Source organism: Sturnira hondurensis, unplaced genomic scaffold (genome assembly GCF_014824575.4).
Source record: "Sturnira hondurensis isolate 20B ecotype Veracruz unplaced genomic scaffold, ASM1482457v3 Scaffold0015537, whole genome shotgun sequence".
In the NCBI taxonomy this organism is placed as follows: Eukaryota; Metazoa; Chordata; class Mammalia; order Chiroptera; family Phyllostomidae; genus Sturnira; species Sturnira hondurensis.
In genome coordinates this window covers 83,501-108,162 of record NW_028088168.1, presented here as the reverse complement: position 1 = coordinate 108,162, position 24,662 = coordinate 83,501, and the positions used below count along the sequence as shown (strand labels likewise).

Genomic DNA, 24,662 nt, shown 5'->3' with positions numbered 1-24,662 from the left:
ATAAGATGTAACAAAATTAAAACTAAGATTTTCTTGACCTGAATCTTAGCATAACCAGAGGTGACTCTCAGGGTAAACGCATATATAGAAGATAGTCATTCTCAAGGGTAAATGGTGGCACAGGAGCCTTTCATAAATGCTTATGCCTATGTCCAGATTTAAAAAAAAAAACAGCACCACACCTTACTAAATATTTGGCCTACCTTAAGTGGAAGAAAAAAAATAGAAAATTCCTCCTGTTCTTTCCAACTTTTTTGGTGCCTATGAATATCAGTGCACAAAACTTTTGGACACATTCAATGGTTACTACATAGAGACTCAAATGAAAGCATAATAAACCCGCCCTCAAAAAATATGTTGAGCCCTGGCTGGTGTGGCTCAGTGGACTGAGTGTGGGCTGCAAACCAAAGGTTCGCCAGTTAGATTCCCAGTCAGGGCACGTGCCTGGGTTGTGGGCCAGGTCCCTAGTGGGAGCCATGTGAAAGGCAACCACATGTTGATGTTTCTCTCCCTCTCTTTCTCCTTCCCTTCCTCTCTCTCTAAAAAATAAGTAAATAAAATCTTTAAAAAATATGTTGGAGCACACAAAGCAACTTCTTTGTAAACAGTATAGGATCAAATTCTGCAAAGAAATTAAATCTTCTTGAGGGCAAAAAAAAAAAAAAAGGTCAATGCTATTTCTCTTCAATCCCAAAGAGATATACTTAATACTTCTGTGCACAGTTCTCCATGTAAAGTTAACAGAATAGCTGAAACCTAACAGGTAGTAAAGAAAAAGACTTGGTTGTTTGATTAGAAGGAAGGAATGAAGTTACTGCCTTTAACAAGATCACAATCTAAGGATAGAGACATATAACATACTCATATATAAGTAAGAATCAGTGACTAGGACTCTGTAGGCAAGTCCCCACACATGCAAGCAATGGCAAACTACTGAGAATGAAACCCGAACATGCTCTACTCCAACACATTATCAGCATCTCGGATTATGCCTGAGCATGGCATCAGAGTCCTAAAATAAGTGATCTCTGAGCGCTTAGGAGGTCAGTTTCTAAGTATGGGCTGAAGAAACAAGACTCATAACAGAAATTACAAAATCAATTGTTTACAGGGGTTAGTATACAAGGTCTGTCTGGAAAAAGCCCAACCACTGTTAATACGAGAATGGTCTGCACAACATCAATGTAACCTGGCAGCCAAGGAGAGCGGACTGGAATGCACATGCATGAACAATGACGACTTCACAGTACTAGTCAGTAGGGGTGGCAGACGCTGTTCAGTGAGCAAGTGTATTGTGCGGCCATCACATTCAAAATGAGTGAGTAAAGCAATGAATCTGCATCAAATTTTGCATTAAGCTTGAACATTCTTCCACAGAAACTGTTTGGATGACTCAGTAGGCCACAGGTGTGAGCAACTGGTGATTGGCAGCTTCATCATGACAATGCAGCTGCTCATGCATCACATCTCACGCAGAGTTTTTTGGCAAAACATCAAATCACCCAGGTGACTCAGCCCTGCTCCAGCCCAGATTTGGTGCACTGTGACTTCTGGCTTTCCCCCAAACTACAATCACTTTTGAAAGGGAAGAGATTTCAGACCGTTGATGAGATTCAGGAAAACATGGCAGCTGATGGCAACTGGGAGAACTGTGTGAGGTCCAAAGGTACCTACTTTGAAGGGGACTGAGGTGTCATTGTTCTATGTACAATGTTTCTTGTAGCTTGTATCTTCTTCAATAATAGTCTCTACTTTTCATGGATGCATACTTTTTGGATAGGCCTCATATAATGAAAACAAATGAAGTAAGCTGTGTGGGGACTCACTGAGGTATACTATAAGAAAAAAAAGACCCACTCTCTGTGTAAGGGGGGGCTGCATCTAGGCAGGTCTACCTGATAGTTGCCATACAGAAATCAGCACACAATGTTGCCAGATGTCCCAATTCTTGAACAGAAACTAAAATTCAGATTTGTCAACTCTTCTGACTTTTAAAGGTGACTACTTTTTTAAAATGTCAAATATTGTATGAGGTCCAGAAGGTACATCTAACAGGCCATGTTCTGCCCAAGGGCTGAGAATTTACAACCTTGGAATTAAAGGATAAAAGAATTAATTAAGCCCTGTCTGGTGTGGCTCAGTGAATTGAGTGCCAGACTGCAAACCAAAGGGCTGCCAGTTTTATTCCCAGTCAGGGCACATGCCTGGGTTGCAGGGCGCTTGAGAGGCAACCACAGATTGAAGTTTCTTTCTCTTTCTCCCTCCCTCCCCCTCTCTAAAAATAAATAAATAACGTCTTTTAAAAAATAATTAATTAAGTTGCACATATGAGAATGGAGGTGAGAGACAGACCTGCAAAATATATTAGGCTTTGTTGGAGTGGAGGATTAGAATAGGGATGTGCAATAAATAGTATATTACAAATACAGATGGAGAAGATAGAGCTAAGTGCTATGTTCTCTGAAATCAAGAATAACATTTAAGACTGAACTTCTCAAAGTCTAGGAACAAGTTTCAGTTTAGCATAGCATCTTGCTCTAAAAAGATTCTCAATTTAACTGAGCTCAGCATTCATGAATTGAGGACCACATGTATCAAATTAAAATTGAGATGCTAAAGGATGGTTCTAAGAAAAAAATTTCACTGGCAGTAATTTTAAAAGATGGAACTAGAGGAAAGGTTAAAGGCAAAGCAGTCAGTAGTATTCAAGGAAATAAATCAAGGAGAGATAAAAAATGTGAACAAAGTCTTTAGCAATAACAAGTAACAGAAGATATAGAGAACTAGCAGAAAGAACTGTGCAATTAAAATTTTGAGACAGACCCTGGCTGGTGTAGCTCAGTGGATTGAGCTCAGGCCTGCAAACCACACGATCGCGGTTCGATTCCCAGTCAGGGCACATGCCTGGGTTGCAGGCCAGTTCCCAGCGGGGGACACACCAGAGGCAACCATACATTGATATTTCTCTCCCTCTCTCCTTCCCTTCCCCTCTAAAGATAAATAAAAAATTTTTTTTTAATTTTTTGAGACAGAAAAAGACAAAAGACCTTACAAGAAATTTAATCCAGATCACATTTGCACAGTGTATTTTCTTTTCTTTTTAAAAATTTTTTTGCATACTCACAACTGTAAACTTTGTTTTAAAGATTTTATTTATTTATTTTTAGAGAGGGGAAGGGATGGAGGAAGAGAGGGAAACATCAATGTGTGGCTGCCTCTTGCGCACCCCAAACTGAGGACCTGGCCCTCAACCCAGGCATGTGCCCTAACTGGGAATTGAACTGGTGACCCTTTGGTTTGCAAGCCCACACTCAATCCACTGAGCTACACCAGCTAGGGCTCTACATTGTATTTTCTTAAATCTAATGCAATCGTTTTACTGTTTCTGAAATCAGGGTGATATTTACAGTCACAGTTATTTCTCTATACACCATTCTCAAAAAAACAGTTCCAGAAACTAACAATGATTCTCACAATTAGTGATACCTTTAAATATCAGAAATGTGACATATGCAGCTCCTTTCTGCAGAAAGTAAGTAAAATACAGCAGGAGGCAGCAGATTTGAAGTAGCCTAGGGGTAAATGGTGCCAATTTGAAATGATGAGACCTTTAAAGGTAAAGGAAAAAGAAGGGAAAGACCTCACCAACTCCAGAACATATCCAACGGGAGGCAGCCAGAAAAAAGAAATATCAACCAGAGTCTCACAAAATTAAGAGTCTATCCAAGAAAAAAAATGTATAGTACATAATTTTCAGCAAGAAATTGAACAGGATGAACAATCATGCTAAATGAATCTTAAAGGGATACCTGAAATGGGACGCTCTGCTACAAGACCACCAAACTAACATCTAACACCCAAGCCAGTCTTTTCCTGCCTTTGGTCCTGAGAGATAATATAGAGAGATAAAACACAAATTCATGGCCTATGTGAAGAACTCAAAGGAATCTGTAGCACAACTTTCACATACCAAAGAATAATATTTAGGCACTGAGTGAAGAGAGATGGATAAAACCACAGTGAAAGTTGTCAGTGACTATGGTTGGCCCATTTCCTAATGAAGATATGAGGTAGGTTCTTTGGTTTTCTCTAATAAGGAGATCTTGTGAAAGCAAGAGGTATAAAGCAGAATGCCAAACTAAAAGAAAGCTTAAGGTTAAGAATAAAAAAAAAAAGAAACATTAAGAGTCCATAGTTCACTACAGAAAACAGCTAGCTGTTGAAGCAGGGGATGACTAGAATTGAAGAACGGGCAGTACTTCTTTTACAGTCCTTCTAATTAAAAAAGTTACTAAATTCTAAATGCTCTCTCATAACTCTCATTTTACTCTACTCTACTACTTAGATAACAAGCACAGAATAACAAAGCAGAAAAAGCACACCCCTAGTCATGAGGTTACCTATGTGGCAACCTCAAATCCCTGCTTTTCAGCCAAAATAGCTGTAACAGTATCTATACCCTAAAACTCATTACCCTTATACAGAATGGACTCTCAGACATGTTTCACTCTTGCACGCTTAATATCATTAATCAGTGACTAATCAGTAACTAATATGGAGGCAAGAAAATGGACTATAAAAAAAGAATCAATTTCAAATATAGCCACACTGAACCAAATGTAGAGGGCAAATCATTCTATGCACCTCAATAATCTTAAGGCATCACAACACACTAACTCTTCAGGTGAGGACCTGAGTGCTCAAAAAAGTCTATATTAGCTTCTCAACACTCTGTCCATGAAGATAGTGGACTACTGTCCACATACAATTTATTTAAGATGGTTAAAACACTTTGAATCTCACATAAGGCAAAACTACTTTGAAAACAAAGTTGCATATTTGAAATTCCAGAACTGAAAGCACAGAGCATAGGTTCTGGCTTTGCAAAACGTGGGCAGTGGTAAGACAAAGAACAAAAACTTAAAACAAAAATCTCTGAATAACATGTCTGCCTGCAAAGGCAAAAAAAAAAACACAGAACACTAAGGGGCAAGACCTATGTTTAAGCACTGGCTCTGTCAGCTAGAGTCTCCGTCACTTTCTTCAACTTAACCTTTCAGAGTTTCAGTTTCTTCACCTGTAAAATGCAGATGCCATGACCACCTATAAGGCTATAGGCACTTTAAAAAGGTAATTAATTACGAGAGAAGATGGAAATGAGTGGAGAAGAGAAAGCCAGATGTTCTTAAATACAACTTGGTACCAAAAAATGCACAGCTAATGAGCAAGCTTCAAAATAATTGTGAATCTTGTTTATGCATCTATACCCAAAGACCTAAGTCACTGTATTTAGGTGAAAAATTCTAGTTGTAGTTTGCAAAATGAATCTAGTTTCTTCAACATCATCAGGCTCTGTTTTATCAAATTTCTCTTAAAAGGAAAAGGAGGTGAGAGAACACTCACCTTGATAGAAAGTCTTCATTATCTGTGTTTGTCCGAGGACTTATGAGTAGATGACAAATTAAGGGGAAAACTAGGGAAAAAAGAGAATGGTGTCTCATCTTTTAGTGCAATCCCTTGGCTTACAGGCCTACTTGGCTCTGACCAGCCTGGTAGCCTCAAGCTCTACCAGCTCTGCTTGTCTGCTGCAGCAGCAGCTCGCCCTTCAATTCCCCATGTAGCCCAAGGGACTCTGTTCTTTTTCTTCCTCTGAGTGGCAACACAGCCATAAGGACTCCAAATCCCTTGGTAGCATAAAACAACCGCAGTCAACAAAGAAGTTAAAAAAATACACCAACTCTCCCACTTTCCACATTTCATACATTTGAGAGGATTAACTGGAGAGACCATTTAAAAAACTAAGAAGCTCTTAAGCATTTAGAGCACATACTACAAAGGTACAACGCTAAACATGAACAGTATCAAAGCTTTCCATTTCACTGATTAAAAGCATCAATAAGATGAAAAGGATATTGTTTCTTCTCTTCCTTTCCTCCTGAACTGTCCCGTTTCTCTTTCTTTTCTATCTTTTCTTTATCATGCCTGGACTCCTATAAGGAACAGTGCAATTAGTTGGGGAAGGAAAAACCAAATAAAAAATCAGCCCAAAATCCCATTTCAATCACTCACCAGTCATAAATTTCTCTTCAAAAACTTATTTAATATGATACAAAAAGCACAAGCAACAACAAAGAACTGGACTTCATCAAAAGTAAAAACTTTCATGCATCAAATAACACTATCAAGAAAGTGAAAAGACAACCTACTGAACTCAGGAGAAAATATTTGCAAATCATACACCTCATAAGAATCTAGTATCAGACTATATAAAGAATTCTTAAAACTGAGTAGGAAAAAGCAAATAATCCAATTTAAAAATGGCCAAAGCATCAAGATTTCTCTAAAGGAAATATACAAATGGCCAAAAAGCATATGAAAAGATGCTCGACATCATTAGTCATTAAGGAAATGCAAATCAAAACCACAGTGAGATGCCTCTTCACGCCCACTGGGATGGCTACATAATAAAACAAAAATTAAAGTTAAAATAAAGAAATGCGTTGCCAAGAATGTAGAGAAATATTGGCACCCTCACGTATTGCTGGAGGAAATATGAACTGTGCTGCCACTGTGGAAAAGTTTGGTAGCTCCTCAAAAAGTTAAACATAGTATTAACCATATAACCCCGAAATTGTGTGATTACCCAGAATTCCATGCCTGGGTATTCACTCAAGAGGTTTTAAAACAGACATTCAAATAAATACTTCACAGCAGCACACAAATGTTCATTAGCAGTAGCATTATTCATGACAGTCAAAAGGTAGAAAACAACAGAAAAGTCCATCAAATAACAAATGGTCAACAAATTGGTATATTCATACCATGAAATATTATGTAGCCATATAAAGAAATGAAATACTGATTCATGCTACATCATGGAAAAAATCTCAAAAACATTATGCAAAGTGAAAGGAGTCAGACACAAAAGGCCACTTTATGATTCTATTTATATGACAAATACTGTTATTGTTAAATCCAGAGACAAAAAGCAGATTCATTTTTTCCAGAGGATAAAGGGAAGGGAAAAGGAGGAATGACTGCTTAATGGGTATGGAGTTTCCCTTTGGGTTAATGAAAATGTTTTGGAACTAGATAAGAGATGGTGACCACACAACACTGTAAATATATTAAATGCAACTGACTGTATACTTTAAAATTGTTAATTTTATGTTGTATCAATTTTATAGAAACTTAAAAAACATTTAAAAGGAGCGACCCCCCCCTTTAAAGCATATAAAAATTTTAAATGATCACCTTATAATTTTCCAAAACTGCTTTAAACAGCTACACATTTAACTATAAACATCTAAAAAATATATATTTTAATATATACCATAATGCTTTGTAACCACTTTTCACTTTAGTAATGACTTGCTTACTTTATGTCAGATGCATGAGATGCATTTTGAATAACATCCATTAGTATCTAAGAGAATGCAAACTACACTTAATTTGAGAATCAAATGTAAGTTGCAATCACATGAGATTATTAAAAAATGTTGTAAGAAATGTTTACAATCACAAGCAGTTTGATCCCATGATATTGTAATGATCAGGGAAAATACACGTAACTGTATTTTTATCTCATGAACAAACAGAATCTAAAAGCACTGTTGGCAGAGAAAAAAGAAAAGCTGAAATTCAATGAACAGAAACAGGTGGGAGTGGAAGGGAAAGGAATTTCAGAGGTAAACTAGTTCTGCCCTCCCAGTAATTTGGGACTAAACTGGCTGAAATTCCTCTTATAACCTGCCCTCCCTCCCCTAATGTCTTAGCTTGCTATGCCAAATAATTAACAAAAGACTATTTGACTTCAAAAAAACCTCAATATTTGCTAGAGTTTCATTGGGTTAATTTTCTAAGAAAAGTATACTGTTCCTTTGTTTTCCTACCTTTTTGCCACTGGAGGAGATTTTATCCATCTTTTCAGATTTAAATGAATCACCGCCTTTTTCTTTGCTTGAAGATTTTGACTTATTTTTCTCCTTGTCTTTCTCATTTGGATAAGGAGACTCGCATGGACTTTCACTTTTGTGTTTTGAAACTGCCACTAAAATTATAAAAGAGAATCATGAAAGCCATTTCCAATTCAGTTTGATGATTGCTTCAAAAGTACCGACAAGTCTACCTACTTGTTCCATTCTCCTCTTTTCGCCTCTTGGTTAAGTCCGGTAGCACTTCACGTTCATTGTTTGAGTGATCCTAGAACCAAAAATTGTGAACTACATTGACCGAAAGTTTATATTTTTGTTTTAAAGTACTACTTTTACACAAGAAGGGCACGGCTGACTAGCACTGAAGAATATTTGCAGTAGTTTCACATACTTGGTAAAATGACATGAAAGACAAGCAGAACTGGAAGAGATTATTAGGCTGAAGATCCTCATTACTGTAGAAGATTCAAGCACACTTTAGGGTGAAAAGATCAGTTAGAACACTAAGTAACAGATTGCCATGCAACAAACTAGTACTTTAAAAATAGACAACATACATACTACTGTATATGATAATGAGCTTCCCAAACTAGTTTTAAAAAAATTACAAACCCTTTTCCGCTCTTTCCTGTCCTTTTCATCTTTTTTCTCTCTTTCTCTGGATCTTTCCCTTGACTTGTCCAAATCTTTCTTGTCCATTTCTCTCTCCTTACTCTTGGACAGTGGTGAAGGAGTATGATTAAGGTAGAGCTGTTAAATTAAGGCAACATTACTAAAGATTATTAGTTTTCCAGTACTGGTATCATTTGCTTGATTGTTTATTTAATGAAAGACAATTGGTAGACAGTTGGTAGACCCAAAGTCAAAACTGGTCAGCCATCTGGATTTTAAGAGGTAAAATGAAAGAGAAGGGCACAAATTATGCACAGACTTCAATTCTTGGTCTTATAAAAATCATCAGTTCATTCCTGCCTCAACTGAGACTCATTAGTAAATTCACAAGCTACAGTTCCTTTTATAGCTCTATTGTGAAGACCTATAACCACCATTACAAAAGCCCTTATTTGAAAAACAGTGACTAGACTTTCTCTACTGTAAAAAAAAAAAATACAAACCTACACATAATCACAGAAATTTTAAACAGTTTTACCATCTAGTGATAGGCAATCAATGACAGTGAGGAAAAGTATAAAATAAAGCCTAGCCATCACCAATAAGTCTTTTCTGCCTCAGAGCATACCATGCATAGATTATCCCAAATCATTTTTACAAATGTAAAGGCAACACAGTCTCCATTGCCGAAAAAGCACTCCAATTTCTGTCAAATAATCACAACTAACTGTGAAATTTGTCTTCCTGGTTCTAAATAACTCAGAAAACCATACAGTCAGCTGAGGATGATGAAACACCTCAAAGACTGAAAAAATGATGAATCAATGTTCTCCTCTGCCTATTCTTCCTCTGCCAAAAGGCCCACAGGCAATAAAACAGCCAAAGATCAAGGATTTGCTAACTCTACTTATGCAAGTTGTAAATACGGAAGCCCATTATAGAAGAAATTATTAAGGAAGCAATCAAATTCCTAACCTTAAAGCATTTATAACTGTGCTACAAGCGTATGTTTAAAACATTAAAAGTATTTGGCAGCAGAACACTGAATGTAACTCATTACATAGCTACACAATTCTAGATATACCTTAGGAATGAAAAGAACAGTGAGTCAAAGGTCAAGCATTTTTACACGAGGAAATACTTTAGTATTCAAAGGAATACATGAAAAAAAAGACAAACATCAGTTTGAGAAGTAAAGAAACACATTTTTTAACACCACCAAATATTTTCAACTCCGCTGGCTCAGAAATACTGCCATAGCAATGCAGAGGTACATTCTTTAAAATTTCAATGTTTAAAAGTTGATGATCAACTGAAATAGACAAAATGTACATTAATAACAAAGAGGAAGAGAAAGAGAAACAGTTATGCAAGTGTATGTGCAAAATGTATTCTTACTGGGTATAATGTGCTAAATGGCACTTCAAGATTTTCTATTTATGAGGTGTATTCCTGTCTTAACATTACTCATGAAACTGATAAGACAGTGGACATAATATATTACTGCAATACTCAAAGAAGATTTTTCTAAAGGAAGTGCTGCTTAATTCTCCCAATAAAAGCAAACAAAAAAAGGTTTGGGTTTCAAATAAGCATGCATGTGTCTGTGTGCGCACTCAAGTGCAAACAGAAACACACACACACACAAAGAATGAAGTTTTTAACTATGCCTAACTTGAATTCTGTATTGCAAAGAATTGGGAAACCTAGATATTTTTAGCTTAGAAATGTACTCAATTCTATTCCTTCTTTTTACCCTTCTAAGAATAGTTCTGATCACAATACTCTTTTCCACAAAAACAAACTCTCTCATTACCTATTGAATAAAATGCATACTCTTTAGCTTAGGTATTACAAGCTCTTCACAATCTTTGCACAATTATATCCTACTACAGACCACCCAATGCACTTTATGCTGTGGCTACCACAGCTCCATAATACCCTGTGTCCTTCCCAGTTCTCTTCACCAGAATGGTTGTTCACTTTTACCCTAATCTCTTAAAAATCCTACTTAGCCTTCCAGGATGGCTCAGAAGCCATCTCAGTTTGACTCTCCCTCAACTCTGCAACTCACTTTCTGGTAAACTCATAGAATTTCATATTAATCTTTTTGTGACAGGTATTCCCTATTAACTTCATGTCATTAACTTCAAAATCTGTTTAACAGAACACTGCTACATTGACTTTATTAAGGTTACAATATATAATGAAGGCCTCACTTGTAGGCTTGGGTTTGGTTGTACATCTTTAAGATGGTAAACAGAATTAAAAGCAGCATTCTCTACCTTTGTCAAATGCAGCTAATAGGACTGCTAGGTAAAAACACAACTGACCAAAACTGGAAATATGCCAATTGGAAATTGGGGATGGAAGGCGAACTGACAAAATATGTAGATACTACGCTAGGTCTTTCTCCTTTTAACTAATCCTATTTAAAAAGCCAAGTCCATGTACTGTTTTATCATGGATTAGAAAGTGAAAATAGTGAGTAATTTAATTTTAAAAAAGAGTATCCTAGGACATAACTAAAAGGTTAAACTAAAGCAGGGAAACAAGTTTATATGTACAAGTGACAAGACAGCAAGAAAAAATAGACACGTTTGTCAAGCGCTCTAAAAAGTAAAAGCTACCCCAGGAACAGTGAGTGCGTACAGATCATCAATTTATGAGATCAAACTCCAGTAACACTTTTTTCTAAGACATATGCTATTAAAATATCCTAGGCACATAAAAATGCAACATCAACTACTATGCTAACCAATAAACTTTGGATGCTTTACCGAAATCTAAAGGCCTAAGAGTTCATTTCAAATATTTATTAAACACCAAATAATATTACCAGGCACCATACTAAAACACTAAGGGTCTGAGGAGTGATATGAGTCACATTAATTTTTAGAAGTGTATTCATATGCCATTGCAAAATTTTCTGGATGACTGTAGAATAAATCTATTGAATTTTAAATGCCCCAAATGTCAGCATCCTTTTTAAAAACGGAAGAGGTAGGAAGATTGACCTGAATCACTGTAATTTAAAAAACAAGACACTCTAAAAGAGTCAAGAACCCTGTCAACTACTGTCGAAATGAGTGCTAAGAATCAAGTAAACAGAACGTTTCTTGCAATTTTTTTCATTGTGGTAAGAATACCTGAGAAACCTTAATTGTAGTCCAAGTTTTGGTACTGACAAGTTATAGGCCACTGGGAAAAGATTAAGAACTTCTTCAGTCTCTTATTTGTCAAAAAGCACTACCACCTGCCCTATCTACCTCACAGCACTGTAATGAGCACGAAATGAGATAACATATGTTTCTCTCACATATGTTTTATTTTCAAAAGGCTTTCACAAATGTAAGGAACCATAATCTTCATCATTGATTAGAAAATCCAGTTAACTGTAACAGCAGGTTTCAAACTGCTTCAAAGTACGTTTCAGGAAATAAATATTCACAAGGTAACATTGTTAACCCATGAGTTTTAAATAGCCCACACAAGCCACTGATGGTTAAGACTGACATACACAATCCCAAACTGGTTAGGGAAACCTACTATATTGCAATACATATTTAATTTAGCCAATAAAAGTTTTACTTTAAAAGAAAGCATTCACAGTACAGCTGATACTCTTTTGATTAATACAATAGATTCTAAAACAATGCTACAATTTCAGGACACAAGCATATTGGCTAATCTAAAATGTTGAAAATTAATGCTTATTTGCCCAATATCCATAGACATTTCATTGTAAAGCTACAGATCTAAACGCAGTTAGTACTGTCAACTGACTTGGTTTCAAAACCTCATTCTGTACTGGTCCACCAGTATGGAATCACACTTAGCAGATATATAAGAGGAGGCAGAGTAGAATATCAAAGTAAAGGAGAGTACAAGTTTTATAATAATAAAGACAAAATAACATGAACAATGGACAATTCAACTACAATGATGAAATGAACTCTGTAATAAGATATACAAACTGCACATTATTTTTAGTAGCAGTGCTATGCAAAAAAGTAGAGTAATAGGCAAGAATACTGACATGTAAACACAACCATGAAGTAGAGTATTCCCCTCCAGGAAAATGATTAGTTTACATTAACCATATTTCTTGATATTATGCTATAACCACCAAAAAGGTAGCTCAGCAGAGGCAATATAAAGAATTTTATGGATTGAGATGGGCTCAGTGTTTATACTCATTATGTGAATGCATCAAATTTATTTTTTGGTCTTTCAGGTTGTCTAAGAAAGTCAGGAAAGAGCCTTACAGATTTGTTTTAAGAAATTAAATAAGCCATCTCTCCAAAACAAACCAGCAATGTCTTTCCCAAACCTTAACTTCCAGCTTTTAAAGCATGAAAGGATAATGCATAACACAGCAAGCAAGGAGAGATTATAGAAATGTTGCCACATTACACACATTTTATAACAATCTCATTAAAAGAGACCACTGTCATCCATTGTTTCAGTTTGTGAGAGGTATTTTTAAAGGCTACTGTACTAGCTTACTGAATTTACTAGGGCAAAACTATCTACTAAATAAATGAAGTAAGGATTTTTTTGTTTTACTTAGGCATGATGATTTTAAAAGACTCAAACCTTTGCTGAAGACTCCTTGAGTTCGATGAGACTGTCCTGTAGAAAATGAATGGAGATGACAGGTGAGCTGGCATAATTCTCAGAACCCAGAAGAACTTTGGGAAGTAAGGCTGTAACCTGGAAATAAACCAGCTACTTCTTGTGAGGATAAATTTGGTGATGTCACTATTACATGAATATCAACAATAAAAAAGAAAAGCAAAACCATGTAATGGAATTGTAATGTTAAAAAAACTGAATTATGTGTACTCAGTGTAACAAATAAAACTCTGCACAGAGTTTAAAAATAAATCTCAATGCCACATTTTTATTACAATGTACTTAAGCTCTAGGTAATGTTAAGAAGCTTAAGAAATCAAACAATTTTTTTCTACACAAAAAGTTTAATATAGTGGAGGTCACTGTGGAAGAACAAAACTATATTTTTATAGTTTTTCTTTAATTGGAAGATTTCAATTTTTACCTTAATGTGATTTGAACATAAAAAATAATGCCCACTCTTTATCCTAGCCAAAAAAACTCAGTGGCATTAACAAAAAAACAAAATGCATTTGATAAAAGAATAATCACTTTTTTGTTTGCAAAGTGCCTCTAATGGTGAATCTCAAACCTCCCGGGGGGGCGGGGGTGGGGGGGGTAGAGAACTTAAAAAAAAAGAAATTACGGTATTCAACCACAGTGCTCTTGAGAAAGAATTAGTTAACTTACAGTTTTAAAAGTTCAATGTATTGCAAATTCAAAGATTCCATGAAATTAGATGACTTTAGAATTAAAATTAAATATGGAGCAAGGAATGGCTACCCTGAGTCTTCAAGAAGGCTACACCCACGATTTTGTGCTGCAGTTGAATGCCTGGGGTTTCTCTTTGCTGGGAGGTAGGATTGGATGCCACATCTGCTTTTATCGTAATGCAAGGTTCAACTTGTTGGGAACCCAATGGGTATAAACAAACCTCCAAGGGAAGATACAACAGAAGCTGCATGCTCACTGAATATACACTACAGGAGAACTGATCACCAAGGAGACTTTAAAATGGAACTCCTTTCAAGATTCCTTCTTAGAAGGCACACATCGGTATGATGCTCATCAAGAAGCTTGATGAATTCAGAGGTATCTTGTGTATCCTGTATCATCCAGGAAGTCTTCAGTGCTATACATTCTTCAATATTTGTGCCGAAAAATAGGCTTCGTTCTGCTGAAAAGATTCATTTGCTTGTAGCTACCATTGCACTCCAAAAAGACTGCTTAAAGCAGTGAGGCACTTCTGGGTAAAATTTCTCTTGCACTTTGAAACTACAAAATTAGTGCTAGGTCCTTGAAGTTTTAACATTTTTATTACAAAAATACTTAATAGGAAAAAATATCAGTCCACCAATATGTAAAAAATTCATTTTCTAATGCAACATAAAACCTCCAGTGGCTCCAGTGAATACTTGGCGCAAGACTTGAAGGAAGCCAGGATACGTATTCCAAACAGGTGAGCCTAACATGGACGCTGCCTTCCTCAGGCTATACTAACCTTTACTGTTGAGGAATGTGATGGAGAAGGGTGGGTATCAATTTTGCGGCGTTTTTGTTCTGTTGGAGGAAAAAAGCAGCAGTCACAATAAGGCATTATTTCCGCTCTTTCCAAACACTTCAAAAAATCACCACTTTTAAGGTCATCAAGCATTATTGCCCCCAGTAAAGTTCTGAGATAACATGCTAAAATAAGGAGACAAAAAGCAACTATACATTATAACAACCAAAGGTAAATAAATAAAAAGAAAGGCAAACTTGCCCCTTTCAGGCTCAGTAGTATCTGATCGGGGAACAGGTGACTTCAAGGACCCAGAAACTGGTGTTTTTTCTCCTCCTTTAACATTTTCCTTTGATTTCATTTCCTTTGCTATATCTCTTTCTCTGGATGGCTCCTTCTCTTTTTCCTTCTCTTGAGTCGATTTTGATTCTACACTGGAGACAGCGGTCTTGAATTTCTCATCTTTAGTTTTTTCTTCCTTCTTGAACTTTTCTTTCTCTTTGTCGGACTTAGGTGTTCTTTCCTTCGTCTCTCTTGCTTTTTCATCTTTATTTGGCCGCTCTTCCTTCGGTTTTTCTTTACCATCTTTACCAAGTACCCTGGCCTCTGGAGTAGTAGCTGGAGTCTTTTCTCTTTTCTCCTTTTCTTTATCTTTCCCTTTTTCTTTGTCATTTTCTTTAATGGTTTTGCTGCTTAAGAAAAAAATATAAGATTTTAAAAGTCATAAACCATATTTCATGTTATAAATCATTAAGGGTTCCCTACTGCCCTGAAAAATTATAGAACTAAGAATTGCCTTTTGAAAACTAAAGGACAACTGTTAGACAAGAACAAAGGACTTGTTTGCCCAGTAAATAATAAATAGCCAAATTCATGAAGAACAAATTAAAAAGAATGATCTAATCTATGCCAGGCCTTTTTTGGTATTAGTAATTTTGAGGATTACAAGGTAACAACCAAAAATTATCCCACAAACCAACCAAGGGAATTACTGTTAGGAACTGGATTATCTGTGTGAATGGATCACTGATCTAAATCAATGTAGACTTCTCTTATGTTAATTACCCTTATCCAGATTGTCCACAGGAAACGATCTTAAACTGTTTTCTTAACTTCGCCACCTACCTTCCCCTGCACACCTCAACTGGTGTAAGAAAATCAGTATCAGCATTGTACAAAACATGAGGACAGTATCATCAAAATGTCGAAGTCTAGCATAAAGGACTTCCATAGCATTCAACTACTACCCTCTTGCCACTCACGTCTAATAAGGTTAATCATGTAAGAATTCAGACTTCAGACATACAGCACACTGTTCCTACCTGTTAGAGCCACTATTTCCATTGCTTGAATTCCCTTTTGGTGTGGCACTAGAAGATTTATTAACAGCTTTCACACCACACTGAGCTCTCTCCCTTGATTTATCTGAAATAAAGGTAAGATTTTATTTGACAAGCCCTTAAATGTAAGTAAACTACAATTTCAGAGCAAAATGATTAGAGATTGCCCTGGCTGGTGTAGCTCAGTGGATTGAGTGCAGGCCTGCGAACCACACGATCGTGGTTTGATTCCCAGTCAGGGCACATGCCTGGGTTGCAGGCCAGTTCCCAGCAGGGGACGCATGAGAGGCAACCACACATTGATGTTTCTCTCCTTCCCTTTCCCTCTAAAGATAAATGAATAAAATCTTTTAAAAAATCAATAAAAAATGATTAGAGATTAACTAGAAAGAAACAAAGGACTGACTAATCCTTGCCAGTTGCATATATACTCCTGCCTACAGAATAAAAAAATAATTTTAAGGCAGTGTTTTACTTGTCATGTGATACAAAACATTTCAGTTTGTAGAAACAAAACATATCACTTATAAATTTCTACAAATAAACATACCATTCTCCTCAGCACTGCTTTCATCAGATTTAGATGCACTTCCTATTGACGATGAAGAAGACCCACCACCAGGCCCATTTTGTACACTGGCAACTGCATTCCTCGGAGGGGGGTCTTTGTGATGAAACTCATTTTCAGGTATCATGTATGACTTTTTACTTTTCAACTGCCCAGAGTAGCTGAAAGTCGCACAAAGTGTTTAAATATACAAATACAAATCAAAAAGCACAAACATGGGGTTTAAAAGAATAAAATTAGCAAGTTAAATTCAAATTTCACTGTAAACTAATCCTTAAACTAAAGACGCCCTGTTTCACTATTGAAGATCAGATAACCCAACTGATGATTATATTTTCTCCAAACCAGTACATATTATATATGACTTGTGAAACTATCATCCAGTATAGACCGGAAGCTGATAATCAGAAGTGACAACTCTCACCAGCCTGTGGCAACATGATCGCATAATCTCCCATAATCTCCTGAAGTAAAGCAGAAGATAAACTTTAACACTGTAAAACATTTTAAAGTCTTCAGAATCCTTCTGTTATCTAGTCTCATAAATCACATTAAAGTATAATTGTGTTACCCCATAGCCAATGCATATAGATCAGGCCTCTTCTCTTTTTCTTCTTGGCAGATTTTATGCACTCTTCTTTCCAAAGCTTGACCCAGGTTCAAAACTTTTGGATACCAAGGAAGTATTTTTGTTAGCACAATCAAGATATTCCTGATATGAGTATATTCGCCTGTTTCAAGGCAATGCACCGATGCCTACAACAAACATTTTAAGATGTGTTACTCTAAAAGTCTAAGTATGAAAAGAAAAAAACACTTTTGAGAAATACTAAAATTTTACCTTGGTTAGTTTGTAATGCCATTTATGTACAACATGTCGAAAATTTTCGTAGTCTAATTGATCAGCTTTATTTCCACCATCGAATCCAGTTGCCCGTAATATAGTAAGAAATCCTGGATAATTTCCGCATTCCTAAAAGGGGAAAAAAAGTTTTTACTTTTAAAGAAAAATTCTGTTCCCCAAATAGCAGAGACTGAAACTTAAGTAAACTAGATTAATGATTCTATGTAAAAACATGATGTGTATTTGAATGATAGGTAGTTTTCACAGAAAGGTTCAGTTTATTCAATAACATTAACTTGAAATGTTACCACTTTGACATATGATAAAATATATAGCACTTTTAATAATGGATGAATTATTCTGAAATTTTAAACCTGTTTTACAAATCTATCTTAAACTCAGCTTCCTTTTTTTATTTTAGAGAGAAAGGTAGGGGGAGAGGGGGAAAGACAGACAGACAGAGAGACATTGATCAGCTGCCTCCTGCATGTGCCCTGACCAAGGACTGAACCCACAACCTTCCGATGCACAGGATGACACTCCAACCAACTGAGCCACCTGTCCAGAGCTCAGCTTCCCTTTTAAAACCGAACAACCTAGTGAATACTGGAAATGGTTATTATATGCATGGGTAAAATATAAGCATATTTATTAGTCATACCTTTTCATATGTACCTCTATCACTGTGCCACCTGGTTACAGTCTCTAACATGCAGCAAAGAAATCTCCCATACCGACTAGCTTCATTTTCAGTACAGCTTGCAACTGTGTAAATTATGTCAGAAAAAACCTACAGAAAAAAAGTGTTTGAAAAATAAAAACAAATAGAGGTCAAAATTAGTTCAAAATATCAAAAGATCATGTTATAGCAAATCATAATAAACTAAACAAGTAAGCTTAGTCAAGATCTATCTTCCCCTTTTATATTCACAATCACAGAGACCTTTAAAGACTGGCTTTTGTGAGGAAACAGCACATTCATAAGGCAACAATGATGACAACAACAAAACTTTTATAAAGAAAGCTGATTTACAGTGACAGAAAAGAAAAAGCTATCATTATTATTGGCATCATAAGTTCTTTAACAAAGACTTAGCCATAGATACATAACTGGGGTCAAGGGGGACCAGTAAGCAGAGGCGAGGCTGATAGAAACTTTTAGAGATAGGCAGCCAACATGCTGTAACATGTATTTCCTTTTTAAACCACAAAATACAATAATTCATTAAGAAAAAAGCCAAATGCAAAATTCTGTGAATGTAGCCATACTGAAAAGCATCTCTGTTTTTTCTGTATGTGGGAAAGTGTAAGGCTTTTTTGTTGTTGTTTTTAAGGGGGTGAAGGTTAAAAATGGAGAAGAGTTCTACCTATTATGGCATACATACGAACTCAAATGTTGAGTTAATAAATTAACTAGGGGTGCTTATTACATATCAGGCACTATTCAAAGTACTTTTATGTGCAGTGACTCATTTAATCCTCACAGCACTCTTATGAAGCAGGTATTGTTATCCCATTTTACAGATAAAAAAACTGAGGCACAGAGAGGTTTAAAAACTTATCAAAAATCATGTAGCTAGAAAGTAGCAGAGTTAGGATTCAAGTTCAGGAACTTGGTTCTTCAGTTCATGCTTTCTAACTAAACACACAATAATAGCTCTAAAGATCATAATGCTTAGCTATCTTTGCACGAGACTTCTTTTTCAACAGTTTATTTTTATTATATGAGACTTTTAAAATGATTCACTTTTATTGTTTTTTTCCATTGCCATTTATCTCCCCGTCTATATCCTCTACTGCCTCTACTCATCCCTTTCCCCCCACCCTACAATCTCCACAAAAGAGTGGTGGCTGATAGAGACTCAGATGGAGAGCAGGAGGACAGCTCTGGGGGTCAGGGGGTAGAAGGATTGAGAAAAAAAGTGACTTTTTAAAGGATTGCAATGAAATGGACTTACTCGATCATAACAAAGAAGTGTGGAAAAATTCGGAGTTTTCTGCTGGTGTACCAGTTCAACAAAACGAGCACAGTAGACAGCATCAATTGCTGAAAAAATACATCGAGGAAATATACACAGCTGTAGAAATTTTGTGATGGTCTCATTTTTGGTAGATTCTAAAAATAAGAGAAGAATACATTAAGTGGTAAACTTCTTCCTCAAGTGCCTCAAGACCACTGAACAGGACAACATATTAACTATAATGTAGCAAATGCTATAAAACCACAAACTATTTATAGTATGTAACCAAAAGGGCATGCCTGGAATAAGACTTTCATTTTAACTCTGTGGATACTTTCCTATTAATAATTTCTCTAGAAATATGATTTTATACAAAAAAGTGGAATGATAGCTGCCAGCTGTAGTTATAAGCTAATCAATTTCACCAGCAAACTAAATCAGTTCCATCAGTGACCATGTAATGTTGACTCTGCATCAATGAATAACCAAAGAACAATATAGTGAACAGAGGTGAAATCAAACATAATACACTTCAACACCTCCAGTTATAAAGGTTTGCTTTTGTAATTTAGCAGTAGCAGGAATGTAACAATTCCAACATACTTGCTAAAAGCCAGTTGTCCTTTTCCAGTTTCAATCTCTGTAGAACTCGCTGTACATGTTCCATCTGTTTCTTTTCTTCTTCAAGAAGTTTGTCCTGAAGGGCAGTACAGCGCTCCTTCTCTTTTTTCTTTTTATTCGGAGGCTACAAAGTATAAGTTAGATACTTTACTGACTACAGGCACATCACCTCCCTTTCTCTTAATTAAAAATTTCAAAGATAAATGCTGGTATTTTGCATTCATTACTTCAACAGGGGTGCTTAGGATTCTACTCAAGATGTGCTTTCACCTTCATTTAACAAATTCAAGACAAAGTCATCCAGTCTTTGTACACCACCAAAATAGGATCTTCACAACACTGGTGCTTTTATTCTGAGGGACGGAGTCACCTTTGACTCTGCCTTCTCCTTCATTACAATATCCCAATTGCTTACAAGTCTTGTGTAGTCCCAAAACCTCCACCATAGTCTTGCTCTCAGCACATCACAATGAATTACCCAAAAAGCCACCCACCCAATCTCTAGCCTAATGTTAGTCCCTTCCCTATCAAATCCATCTCTCTCATACTGCTCTCATGAGTAATTTTTCTAAAGTAGTATTTTTACGATTATCAAGTCCATCCTAGGAGATCTAAAAGTAATCCTCGCCCTGGCCATTGTGGCTTGGTTGGCTGGAGTGTTATCCCATAAACCGAAAGGGCACATGCTGAGGTTGCAGGTTCAATCCCTAGTCAGGCACATCTGAGAGGTAACCAATCCATGTTTCTCTCCCTTTCTCACCCTCCCTTCGTCTCTCTCCCTAAAATCAATAAGCGTACCCTACAGTAAAGATTAAAAAAGAAAAAATAAAATTACCCCTCAATTTTATCAAGTCCTCTTTCTAACATTCACTCTTCTACATACACCAGCTCCATCCTAACCACTCAAATTTATCACTAAGCCCATTCACTACAGTAAAAGTGGCCTTAAACGTTGGACTACTTCACACCTTTACTGGAGCTCTACAGTAGCCAATTTGCTCCCGTATTTTCAAACCTAATCTATCCTCAAGGCCTACCCAGCTGAAGACTCACCTCTTCAATAAAACCTTCTTCTAAAACATCCTCCTTTCTGGAACTGCTATGGCCCTTGCAATTGGAGTCACACAGATTACTTTAGTTGTTAACATAACCTTCAGTAGAAAAGCTAACTCAAATACCATTTGAATGATCAAAATCTCCACATACGCACCAAGCCCCTGCCCCCAGCCATTGAGAAGTCACCATTTAACCCACTCAGGACAGTATTAGATAGCAATAAGATTGTAGGTTTAAGAAACCCAAGCTAACATAATCTCAAAGTATGGATAATGCTGAATTAATACCATGAAATTATTGTATTTGGGCTATGAGAACAAAAACCTACCATTTCTTGATTGTCATCAATTGCTTTCATCTGGACTTTAAGTTTACTGACTTCCCGTTCATAGCTGGTGTGTGGAACTGCAAGGTCATACATTGTCAATGACCAGAAGGTGGCATAGAATTGAGGGCTGATGTCATCCCAGACTTTGGAAACATGTAAGGAGACCACTGCTTCATGGACAGGGGCCATCACCATTTCACATGATGTAATGTACTTGTGAACTTTATGTTGCTGTTTACTTCCCTTTTCTGATTTTTTAAGTTCATCATACTTGGACTGGAAATAAAAAGTAAACACATACACACAAAACAATTTATACCGTTGACTTTCACAGAATAAAAACCTATGTTCCCTTTTCAAAAATCAGAAGATGAGCAATTAAAACTGTTGTAGGAATTCTAGTTTTTTAGCAAAAAATTACTTTAGGACAAATCATCCCTGGAAGCTATTCCAATCTTTAGTGCTTTTCAGAAGATTGTTATTGAATTTGACCTGATAAGTAAGTGAATGGGGTGTATGTCTGCCCAAGGTCCATTCTCCCTACCCTATTCTCTCTTACTGCTGCATTATGAATTGGGCATGTAGGGTTTCTACTCCTGCTTTTGAGATATTAAAGAGAACCAAGTAGAAGGTCTTAACAGTAGTAAAGAGGCAGAATAAAACAAGTAATAGCCAACCAGGACAGACTGTTTTACCACTATACATAGCCCCTATCAGCTGTTACAATTTGTCAGTTAAGAAGCTGGATCAACACTAAGAAAGGTTATGAGAAAATCACCATAAGACTACTAAGTGGGGTGACCAACAATCAGGTTTGCCAGTAATTGAGGGTTTTCCTAGCATGCAAAACTTTAGTGCTGAAACTGGGAAAGTACCAGGCAAACCAGGACCAACTGGTTACCCTAATGCTAAGCTAAATAAGATTTCATATGAATAAATATGGTATATTGGAGTTTAAAGTGCATGAGAACTGACACTGCAGTTTTTTTGTACTGGTTGGTTTATCCTAATTAGGAAGAGAGTCAGAAGAAGACCATACTCCTAACTGTATGAGAAAATGAAACTGTTAGTGCAATGGGAGGAATCACATTATTAGTTCAGAGTGTATGCCAAATGTCAAAAAGAAGATACCACCAAGCAGAGCTATGGCTACTGTACTGTATCGTATCCTTCAGTCTCTTTAGGATGACAGAGTTCTCACCCAGAAAATTCTGTTTGGGTTAGACATCATCCCTGAAGATGAACCTAAGAGTAGATCTAAAATTAGCTTCTTCTTCATGTTGGAAAAGCACTAAATCATTCAGTTTGTGCTAAACATGGAACCCAAAACTAAAAGGTCCAAAGTCAAAGGTTTTGCATCATGATAGCAGTCTTGGCTCCTTGAAGCCCAGCTGTCTTCCATCCTGAGTGCTGCTTTACCCCAGGCTCCCTGGACCTGAAGGCATACTAACTACTCTGTTCCAGAGAGTGTCTTAAGCAAGCTCTGAGAATGGTACAACTATTGTAGAAATGGAAAGATTTATCTCATGCTATTCACGTTTTAGACAGCATGCTGATAACTACTGAGACCATACAGATGACACAGTTACAAGCAACATTACTTATGAGAGAAAAGTCCCAATTACATCAGAGATCTGAGAGAACAGTAGCTGGGATAAAAAAGGGTTTAAAATTTTTGAGGGCAGATCCTATTGATGGTAACTAATGGATTTCTGTGAGCAGAATGACATCTGCTAAAGTTCTAACAAAACACAAGATAAAACAGTGCTGAAACTACCTGCATAAGATGACTTACCATATTTTGCCATGTATAATGTGCTCTTATGTATAATGAACACTCATGTTTTTGTGTGCATTATACATGGGATTATTACACCCATGGTATGTAATCATTATACACATACATGATATGCATACTTATTTTTCCCTCAAAAATTTGGGCAAAACTACATAGTGAAATGCGGTAGTTGCCTGACTTGGATGGGGAGGGGCACTTGTCTTTCAGACCCATGTTGCAACGTGGGTCTCAGCAATTAAAACTGAAAAATTACCTCTACTGCTAGGCACCCCCCCCCCGTTGCCTATCTTGTTTTTTTTTTAAAAAAGACTTGATAAAAAAAACACCCTAAATTGGATATTTACCTAGGATGAACATTTCCTTGTCTAACGTCAGTTTAATTCCCTCATCAAGCTCACATCTTCAGTCAAATGGACTAGCATAAGAGTTCTACATCTCTTGCCCTGGCTGGCGTAGCTCAGTGGATTGAGTGCGGGCCTGCGAACCAGACAATCGCGGTTCGATTCCCAGTCAGGGCACATGCCTGGGTTGCAGGCCAGTTCCCGGCAGGGGCCAGTTCCCAGCAGGGGATGCAGGAGAAGCAACCATACATTGAAGTTTCTCTTCCCCTCTCCTTTCCTTCCCCTCTAAAGATAAATAAATAAAATGTTTAAAAAAAAAGAGTTCTACATCTCAAGTCAAGTCACCTGGGGAACTAGATCTATGGAATAGAACTGATATCTAGTTATCGCTGTACTTCTAATTACTGTTCAAACAGTTATTGTTGGCCTAATAATCGAAGCAGTGTTTGATTGGCTGAATTATTCCCATGAGAGCCTGCTGGTAGTCAACTTATAGAAGGTACCTAGCAGTCCTCCAACACTCATATTCTCTCATGGAAGGCTCTTTAGCAGAGGATTTTACCTAAAAAGCAAAAGCAAGGATACCTAGGGAAGATTGGATATCATCTAGTCTAAGGTTGCTGAGGAACTCCCTTTCAGGAGGGCGGCATGTAGCCTCTAGGTCTATGGGACTTATCCCTGACTTGGCTGTATAGTTCTTTGTTTTCCTCCTCCACCCTGAGGGGGAAATTACATCTCTTCATTTAGATTTTTGTATCTCTTAATTGACAATGGCATAATATTTTACAAAGGCTACTGAAAAGGTAGCTATTGGTATGAATGAACTGCTCCATTTTCTGACCTGGAAAAGTTCAGCCAATCTCAGGCAACCAAGTATTCCTGTTTGCTATGGTTCAGTATCACTGATTAGTGTATTCTCTTCTCAGTATAGCACAAGGCAGGTCAGAATTCCTGAGATGAAGAAAGTGTCTCACCTCAGTCCTTCAAGAAATCAGGTCCCCTGTTGTATGGCTGAGACTGATCTACTGTGGAGTGGAACGACAACACAAGACATAACTATGCAACAAGCACACAATATTCTGGATTGAGAGATTCTAAAGGAGAAGAAAAGGCCTAATCTTTCTCCTTATCCCTTTCTACT

General features: G+C 36.8%; 1 protein-coding gene across 1 annotated transcript in view; it reads right to left on the bottom strand.

Moving 5' to 3' along the window:
- LOC119000050 (THO complex subunit 2) overlaps nt 1-24,662 on the bottom strand; it is a gene marked incomplete at its 5' end in the record, with an annotated part of 40,932 nt that overhangs the window by 3,074 nt on the left and 13,196 nt on the right. Inside the window, 16 exons of the mRNA XM_037064831.1 lie at nt 5,404-5,443; nt 5,914-5,990; nt 7,893-8,050; nt 8,133-8,202; nt 8,547-8,684; nt 13,146-13,181; nt 14,665-14,723; nt 14,926-15,356; nt 15,987-16,089; nt 16,555-16,733; nt 17,144-17,328; nt 17,414-17,545; nt 18,078-18,206; nt 19,375-19,532; nt 19,981-20,122; nt 21,383-21,658. Coding sequence (XP_036920726.1) covers nt 5,422-5,443; nt 5,914-5,990; nt 7,893-8,050; nt 8,133-8,202; nt 8,547-8,684; nt 13,146-13,181; nt 14,665-14,723; nt 14,926-15,356; nt 15,987-16,089; nt 16,555-16,733; nt 17,144-17,328; nt 17,414-17,545; nt 18,078-18,206; nt 19,375-19,532; nt 19,981-20,122; nt 21,383-21,658 — 2,295 coding nt within the window. The remainder of the gene's footprint in view (nt 1-5,403; nt 5,444-5,913; nt 5,991-7,892; nt 8,051-8,132; nt 8,203-8,546; nt 8,685-13,145; nt 13,182-14,664; nt 14,724-14,925; nt 15,357-15,986; nt 16,090-16,554; nt 16,734-17,143; nt 17,329-17,413; nt 17,546-18,077; nt 18,207-19,374; nt 19,533-19,980; nt 20,123-21,382; nt 21,659-24,662) is intronic.